General features: G+C 39.6%; 1 protein-coding gene across 5 annotated transcripts in view; it reads right to left on the bottom strand.

Moving 5' to 3' along the window:
• Nucleotides 1-2,752: 2,752 nt before the first annotated feature.
• GALK2 (galactokinase 2) overlaps nucleotides 2,753-9,352 on the bottom strand; it is a 46,682-nt gene continuing 40,082 nt past the window's right edge. For all 5 annotated transcript variants that reach the window (XM_051797243.1, XM_051797245.1, XM_051797244.1 and 2 more), the window contains one exon: nucleotides 2,753-3,229. In XM_051797243.1, the coding sequence (XP_051653203.1) occupies nucleotides 3,022-3,229 (208 nt within the window). In that variant the 3' untranslated portion in view covers nucleotides 2,753-3,021. The remainder of the gene's footprint in view (nucleotides 3,230-9,352) is intronic.

Genomic DNA, 9,352 nt, shown 5'->3' with positions numbered 1-9,352 from the left:
TGGATCCACCCGAGGGGACTGGGGGAGCTGGGAGTGCTCACTGAGCCACTGCCCATCACTTATCAGCGGCTGCAGGAGGGAAGGTTGGTTGGATATTTGGAAAAATTCCTTCATGAAGGGCTTGCCAAGCACTGGAACAGGCTGCCCAGGGAAGTGGTGGAGTTACCATCTCTGGAGGGATTTAAAAGATTTGTGGTGGACTTGGCAGTGCTGGGTTAACGCTTGGACTCGGTGATCTTAAAGACCTTTTCTAACCTGAACGAGTCCATGATTTGATATCCTAATTAGTGTTATTTTAGCTATAGAAGAGATTTTTGAAAGGAAGTCAGAAAAAACTACTAAAAATGCAGATCTGGCAAGACTTGCTTAAGAAATATGCTTATGAGCTGCTGCTTTATGCTCAGAAATTTTCATCAAAATCTTTATTTTTAGAGATTCTATTAATATCTTTGCTGCTTACCATTCTCGTGCTCTCATCATTGGTTTTACCAATATGTAGAAACATGTCTTCAAAGGTTTAAAAAGCAAACAAAACCCACCCAAAACAGAGATTCATTATTTTTGTTTGTTTAAGGAGAAACATTTACTTCCTATATATAGTCAGTAAATAAAAACATTTGAGTGCCCTTCTTATGTGTATAGTTTGAATACCGTAGGTCTTTCAATGAAAGTTATGTCCAAACTTTATTGGGAAAGACATTGGAGCAATAAAAAAAAGAAAGAAATTTATCAGAAGTTTAGAACATTTGGTTTTATTCTTTTATACTGTGCCAGTTTTCTGTTTCCCTTTTCTTTGTTTATGAGAATATAATTTATCAGATTCATTGACAGAAAAATTTTGAAATGTACTGCATCCTGTGTGTTTTTGGGAAGATTCCATGACTTTGTGTGTCATGCTCAACTCAGGAAGAAAAACAATATTCTTATTCTGCTCATACACTGATTAGTGCTTCCATGAATCCAACTGAACTGAAGTTCAATGCAAATATCTTAATGAAAGGACTAGTATATACTGTGTTCTACTCCATTTTTATGACAGGATAATAAATGGGAATCACTGGATTAAGCTGAGGATTATATTTCATAAGGCAGTTGGTAACAAAGCAAAGACATTATTTTTTTTTAAATCCCTATGGTTATCTTAGATCTTCTTGAAGATACTTACTTGTTTACTTTTTTGAGTCCTATGTTTACAGGTTGATTTCAATATACAGTATATCTGCTGTACATTACAAATGGGTTACAAGTTATTCAGTTTTCATAGATGGTAATAGCAGATGTTTTAAGATTAACCCATTCTATGATTCTGCCTGTTGTTCAGAACTGTCTCCATTATCCCTTGCTTTGCCCTTCTCAAATGCATCCTTTTAACTGTCCTCCCTCCAAAGGCAGTCTTTTCATCTCTCCCCATTGTGCTCAGACCCTATCCTTCTCCTCTCTTAGAGGGCTTGATTTACTTGACCTAAGCACTCTGTTCTACTTCTCCTGATTGTCAGAAACCAGAAATCTTCTCTAGTGATAGTATGACCATGACATGTCCCCTCTGAGGTTCCTGAAAAGATCTGGTGGTTTGCACTGGCTGTTGTTCATCTGCTGTGTTCAGATTTGGCAGAGTCCTCTCACAGAATCAGGAGCCTCTGAGAATTTGGGTTTGGCCTGAATTAGCAAGGGTAATGTACAGAAAATCTTTTCTGAGAGATCTCTAATTTGATGCAGACTTCTGGACATCAACTTGTGCTTAGCATCACAAAAATGTGCACAGGACCAGCTCTTGCTGTGTCTTTTATGGCTGCAAGGGCTGTGACATGAGCAAACCTTGCCTTTGGTTTTCTTTGTAGAGAGCAGAGAAGTGGCAGTTTATGCAAGAGAGAGGGCACAGGAACATAAGTTTCCCCTTGGAAGCAGGGTTAGAATATCTGGGGGCTCCTGATGTACAGGACCTTTCTGCAATCACAGTAATTTCTCCTCCTGAGGAAGCAAGTTACTGTGGCCTGTCCTGTCAGAGCAGTCACAACCTGGGGATGGTGAGGGGTGTAAAGTGGGAGCGAGGTCGGAATGTATCAGTAATGTCAGTGACATTTTTTCTTGCTCCTACCTATTTCCTTTTGCTTAGTACAGCTAAGTGAATTATCTCATTAATTGCTCCTTATAAATTTTAATTGCTTGTTTACATGGTCAATGGATTATATTTAGTCCTTTTTAACAGTTTTGCATAAAATGCAAATGTTCTACCATGTAGAAGCAGAGCTGGGATTCAGCCACTAGAGTATGTTATTTGGATACTTCAAAATCCAACATTGCTTCATTATTTGTTCATTCTCATAGGGGAACAGGTTGTCATATTGTACAACTCACAGATAACATTGATTGTTGTTGAAACTTTCATACCAAGTCATCTTGCACAAATATACATTCTATCACTAGAAGAAGTTTTTCTGCTTAACATAATGTATTCCTAATGTTTGACTTGGCCTGCAGGTGCTCCTCCAATATTAGCATTAATGACAACAGTGATTATCTTATTTGTGGAGACTATAAAACTTCTAATGCTTAGCAAGGTCCTTCCAATTTTTTGAATGCTTCAGTTTAATCTTCCTTTTTTACAAAACACTCTAAACAAAACAATGTCCAGCACTTGAAGAGGAAAAGCACTGAACAGCCCTGCTAACCCTGCAAGGTCCCTCCCTGTACTGAGACAGCTCATTGCTCCACAGCCTCTGTTTAATGGAGTACAGGGAAGAGAGAGCCACTGTAACACAGTATCATCTTTATTTCAATTTCAGTTTTCTGTCAATACATTTTAGTAAATCAACGTTTATACTGAAATATATATTTAGTATGGAAAAAAATAAGACTTTTATAATCAAAGAGTTTTCTTTTAATTAGTTCTTCAGAAATACATTTTGATAATAGCAACTGCTCATTACAATACAAACCAGAAGAGGCATTCATTTACTGTGGCATGGGAAGTACTGCCAGTTCCAAATGCTCCACATAGTTTCTTTAAAATTTTTACGTTCTTTAGGCCTCAACAAAAACCAAAGCTCCTCTTCCAGGTTTGGTAGCAAACAGACTGTTATTCTCCCCTGCTAACCTTTGGCCATCCGTTTGGTAATAAGATTTTTTTACATTTTTTAGGAACATGCTCAGCTTGTCAGTAGGCACCATTGACACAGTGCAGCCACCCCATCCAGCTCCAGTCAGACGTGACCCGATGGCCCCGAATTGCCTAAAAAAAAAAAAAAACCCAAGAAAAATCATGTAAAATAAACCAAAAAGGGGTGCTTTGTCATATATAAAGTGCATACAGAAAACTAAGATGTGTTTTGAGTATTCATGTCATCTGATTTTTCTGAGGTTCACTTGGTTGTATGCAACACTACAGCAATTTGCAGTTACCATTGTGGTCCAAAAAAAAAGTGCTGACGCTTTAAACTGCAATATAGTAATTTCTGTCAGTTCCAAAAGTCACCCTGTTTTGTAATGCTCCAGCATCAGCTGTTTTAAGGATCACAGCGCAGCTGAGATGAAGAAAGCAGGAGAAGAAAGGAACTGTGTTAGCAACATTCATAAGACATCAGAAGTGAAAACAGGAATACATGACAAAAATAACAAAAGAGGGTTCATAAACTAATTGCACAGGATGTAGGCATGCAAGCCATTTTCTAATGTGGCAAAGACAAATAGCTCTATTCTTCCAGGACAGATCTAAAACATGCTGAAGATTCACAGGCTTCTGCAGGACTGCTGAGCGTGGCAGTCAAGAAAAGGAGAATTCAGAAACACTCAAAAAGCCATACAGAGTCACTGCACTCTGTGTAAATAAACTCACCTAAACATCTGTTTCTGCTGAATGGACAGAGTCAGGAATCTCTCTTTAGGGAAACCTCATGAACTTAAGAGACTGCCAGCAGTAGAGGTAAAGTAAGAACTTCATCCCAAAAGAAAAAAATGCTCTTAATGAGGAGGGTGAATAGAAAGAACAATGACAAATAATGACATCCAAAATATAAACCATTCCCAGCCTCAAGATACTGGCCTGCTAGAAATGTCCTACAGCAAATCCCATGCCATTACACTGCAAGATTCAGATGCCATCCCATTAGAATTTAGTAGAATTATTTTCATTAGTTTGCTTACCTGTGCTCCTGATCTTTACTTAGATTCAGAAAAAGTAGGAAAATACCATGTAATAAATGTCTTTGGGGCTTTTCTAACCTAGTCAGAACAGAACCAGTCAGATTTAGAAAACTCATCTGAAATCTCATTCTCGTGGGAGATCTAATCTGATTTGCAAACAAATACTTTTGATGTGTTTCCAACAGGGAGGCATGGAGAGATTTATCAGCCCCAGAGTGTGTCAGAGGGAGAGGCAGCGTCATGTGAGCAGTGTTGGAAAAGGACAGCTCATTCGGAGCTGTTGTAATTTTTCATGTGTGTATTTTATGTTAAATGAATCTGGTGTAGTGCTGGGTTAGTAGAGGTTTAGGTCATATTTCAAGCAAGTACTTACATATGTGTTTGATTCTAAACACACAACTCTTGAACAGAAACACTTTCTTCAGTGTGTCTGTGTGGTGCCACCCTTCATATTGACTCGATTTTATGTTCATTCTGCATTTCCTGTTGGTGTTCTATTTTACTTATTGTTATTCCTGTAAGCCACTCATTCTCTGATGCAATTTAGTAGTTTTTAGTCCATGGAGCAACCTCCTAAAATGAGCAGGATCCAATCCAGTCTCAGTTGCAATCAATAAGGTAATTCCCATCGACTTCATAAGGCCCAATCCACGTTTCAGAGTCTGCTAAATCAACTGTCTGTACTCATTTGGTCTGTTACCTCAGTCAGAACTTTGCATTTTTGATGGTGTCTGGCTTTTATTTTGGTAGGCAACTGAAATCCCTTCAGAATTGTTCTGAACCTTTTATTGATTTCGTAATTCTCTGTGGTCATGCTCATGCCTCATTTTTACTGAGTCATTTTAAAATACTTAGTTGAAATAAAGCATAATGTAGACAGAAAATATGCCTGTTGCAGAGCTGAAGTCACTATGTTTCAAAATACTGCGGCTTAACAGTGTCAAATGTGGTGATATGATCAGACACTTGGGGTTTTCTGCTGAGGAACTTGATGGGCAGTGCTGTAACATCTGAAACCTGGGTACCTTATATTACAGGGATTCAGAAGTGAGCACCTAATTCTGCTCTGCAAGAGATGTGGTGTCTGGTGGGTATTTAGATCCAACACGAGAAAGGTGTCTTTGGGACAGGTATGAAACCATCTTGTTCGAGTTCTAATCAGTTCAGTGCCGAGCCAGGCCCCTCTGGTACAGTGGCATTCCTGGCCAGACACTCTCTTCTGGTGCACTGGCATCCAAATCACGCCTTTTGGAAGAGGAGTCTGAGTAGACAATTCTGTGGATGGGGAGCTCTCCCAGGCACTGGGCCCTGGGACTTCATGTGTGGGAAGTACCCTGTGCACTGCCTGGGCTGTGCTGCAGCGCCAGGACAAGGAATACTGGGAGAGGTAATGGAGTATCTGGAGCCTTGTGCTGGGGGCACTCAGCTCCCAGTCCCAGGTTCTGGCCTTTGCTTCCTCAAGAGTTTATATATCTTTCTCCAGTTCTCACTGGATAAAAAGAGAATTATCTTATAGGGGTGTGAGCGAGAGTAAAAACATGAGTACTGCAGCAAAGGAGAGAAGAATAAAAGAAGAAGAATAAAAATGGAAGTCCCATAGTTTGGTATATGGAAATGATAGGAAAGACATTGCAGTAGTTTAATTTTAAAAATAATTGTGCTGTTAAGAAGTGAAAATTTGAAATACTCAAAATTATGAACTAGTTTTTCAGAAAGCATAGATGAGATGATGAGATTTAAATATATAAATGGAGAGGATTATACTTATTTTGCTTTGTAGCTTAGTTTGCATTTGAATACCAACTTTAAGCCTTTCTGGCCTTGTGAAAGGGCTACAACTTTTTGTTGAATTTTCAAGTTGTGCCATGACTGCAGGCTTTGCAGGTTTAAGAAAATCATCTTTGGTAATGGTAAGAGTCTTGATAAAACACAGAATTGTCTTGGCCACCATAATGCACCTGGATGTAATGTACAAACTGTATCCTTTAAAAGTGATCCAAGCTGTCTGTCAGGCAGTGGGCATGGCTGGGAACACAAGAATTATCAGGATTTTTAGCAACAGAAGATGGAGAATAAGAAAGTTATGGGCAACACTAAGGACTCAGAGAGATTTCCAAGAGGACCTAACATATTCATGAGCTCACATCCAATTTTTTGTCCCTTAATTGTTTGGTAAATCTGCTGTGCTACTACTTTAAAAGACTAACAGGTAAAACAGCTATTAAGAGCATGAGGTAGGTTAGAGAAAAGTACAAGTCTTCTGTCTTTGCAAAACGAAAAGAAAAACCTGACCAACTAGTGGTTACAGTTTTCAGCACTACAAACCACAGCAAGTATGGATCCCTTTCTTTCTTGGCAGAGGTTGTGCAGTAAAACATAAAGATCTAGGCAAAACAGAAAACATCTGGATATGCAGATTATTCTTCACAGTTTAAACCTTGTAAGGAGAGAGCAGCAGTAGACTCAGGCAATTCTGTGGAATGTATTTTTGGAAAAGCTTTTTAAAGCTACAGGGCAGCTGTATATCGTCGTAAGTAAAGAATGTAATTTATGTAGTTCCTGGCCATTTCTATAATCACATCAGCCAAGTTTTCCTAGAGTGACTAGTGATTTTATGTCCCTTAGCTTCTTTAGTGTACAACTTGAGAAAAGTTAAGATTTTTTTTCCAAAAAATTGAGTGCTGGCTTAAGCTGCATTCATCTGGAATAGCTATACACTTTTAAAAATCTAATTACTGAATCAGAAAAAGATTTAATATTAAACTTCTAGAGAAGAAAGATACAGTTCTTAGGAAATACTCTTGATGGGACAAAACTGTAAAGAATAACAAACAAACAATTTCCTTGTTTCTGTTCAAAGACTGTAATAAAAAAACCCAGATTAAATAATTTTAATATACCAATCAGACAACATTTCACATAAATGACACTCCACTGTGGTGCTTAGCTCTGCCCATCATACTGCTGTGGGCTCTTCTGCTGGTAAATTAGAAATCTGATGTAATGAGGGCACACACATCACTTTTTTCCTCTACTATTTGTATTTTGCTCCCTGGAATTGGAAGTTTAATTTAATTTAGAAAAATCATAACTGCTCCTTTCCTTTGGGTTCTGTGGCTGTGGGTGTGCTACCTCCTGCAAGCCAGTGCCCCCATGCCCAGGCTGGCTGGGGCAGCAGCTGTCTCGCCATGAAAGCACAGAGCTCAGCAGAAATGGGAAACAGTTTCCATGCCCATGCTGAGCTTTGCACTGACACAGGCTGTCCCTGCCAGCCCTGCTGGGTCACTGCAGTGTAGCTCAGGTAACCTCATACAGGGCACACCTTGCCAGTTTATGCCTGGCCTGTTTTCCCCTGCGTGGGACAGGACAGTCTTCTCCCAGCATTTCTGAGAACAGGCCCGTTCAGAAGGATCCAAGGTGGGCACCCAAGTGAGGACACCTAAAATGGCTCAGCAGTCATTGGGTGCTACTGATGAGTTCTCAGCACTGGGTAGTTACTGCACCTAAAAACAATGCAGATGTTAAGTTTGAAGGCTCTTCCCCTGTCAGAGGTGTCTCAGAACAGGCAGTGCCGACGCCTTGCATGGGATCAAGACTTTGTTACCCAAGATTTTTGAGCACAGTTTCTGTGTTCAGCTGATTCTGGAGATAGTTGTCCCTTCTCACACATGGATCAGCAGTTTCCTTTGAGCAGCTGGGATAACCCTGGTGGAATTGCCCCGCTGAGTGACTGTCACAGCTTATTGTGTGATGTGATCACTATGTGACACAATAAACTGAACACAGCCCACGAGAAGGATCAAGAATTGTTCTGCTCAATTACTATCAGTCTGTCCAATGGCTATCAGGCTTCTCTGTGTTTTATCACAAAACAGCATGTGTATCCCATATAAAAAGTAATCTCTCAATGTCCAGAAGTCTTCTGTTCAATTTTTAAGTTTGTAGCTTTCTGCCTCAGAGGCCATTCCATCATGTCTGCAAAGGAAATCAAACTAACCTAAATAATCATCTGTATTGTACTCTATTGATTTATACCTGGTAAATGAGTATTGCAACTTAAAAAATCCATATGAGTATAGAAGTAAAAAAGCATATGGTAAATTGCATGGTTTTAAAATTCATATTTTCATTCTAAGCCAGATGAATTACTTAGTTAATAAAAGAAAAAGCCAGTTGCTGGTAAAGACACATTTCTGTAATCTTCATTTATAGGTGGTATTAATTTTGGGGGGAGGGAGGGTTCTAGCTTCAAATTGAAACAGTTTATTTTCTTCAGAACTGGAAGATGTAGAGAAAGGATGGGATATTTGCCTCTAAAAGACAGTGAAACAACATTTCTTGACATGAGGCCTGCAAACACTTATGTCACCCTGCATTTCCCTTCTGGGAGGGCAGTAATGCTCTGGCTTAGGGCAGAGTTTCCCAAACTAAGCAGATCCTTCTCCAAGGAGAAGTAGGAACAATAACAGAGGAGCAGAATACGAAGGTGACATCACCAGGAGATATGATGGGAATGCAGGAAGCAGCAGGGACAGGGTGGCTGGGGCAGAGGCAGGAATGGAGTAGTGGTGGGAGCACTCAGGTGGGCAACTGTCTATTCCCTCAAGTCACTGTTAAAATGATCACCAACCACTGAATTCCTTCTGTAGGCACTGAATTTAGATCAAAGTCAGCATAAGATGTCTGTCTCATGATTATAAATGTACCAGAAAAATGAAAATTAGGAGGGACTGAAATGTGTACATTGTTTCATGCTGACCTTGTGGTAGGGATGAAATACTGTGTAGAATGTGAGTACTTAAGTACTTGTTTTTACTTTCTGTATTGATACATGGTTGTACCACATCTGATCCTCCCCTGTAGCAGAGTCATGAAAACAACAGCCTGCTGCCACAGCAACCTTGTGTGGAGGAGAAGGGACAAAATGACACTCAGGGAACGTGCTTTGGAGTTGGGAGGGCTTGTTTCATCATGGCCAAACTGAGGAAGGGATCCAACCTAAGAGAATGATGTTAGAGCAAAGATGGAGAGTAAATAATATGTGGAAAGCTCAGACACAGTGCAGAGAGAAGCAGTGTCAGCTCTTGTAACAGTTAACACACATCTTTTGAATAGTGAAATGCTGTCCAACCTATCTGATACGCTAGACAATATATTTTTAATTTTAAAAAATGCAAATAGCATTTCACTACATTTCATTATGATTTCAAGG

Source organism: Manacus candei, unplaced genomic scaffold (assembly GCF_025592945.1).
Source record: "Manacus candei isolate 608988 ecotype Guabito, Panama unplaced genomic scaffold, ASM2559294v1 h1tg000046l, whole genome shotgun sequence".
Lineage (NCBI taxonomy): Eukaryota > Metazoa > Chordata > Aves > Passeriformes > Pipridae > Manacus > Manacus candei.
The sequence above is the reverse complement of the archived record's forward strand: the minus strand, read 5'-3'. Positions and strand labels throughout refer to the sequence as shown.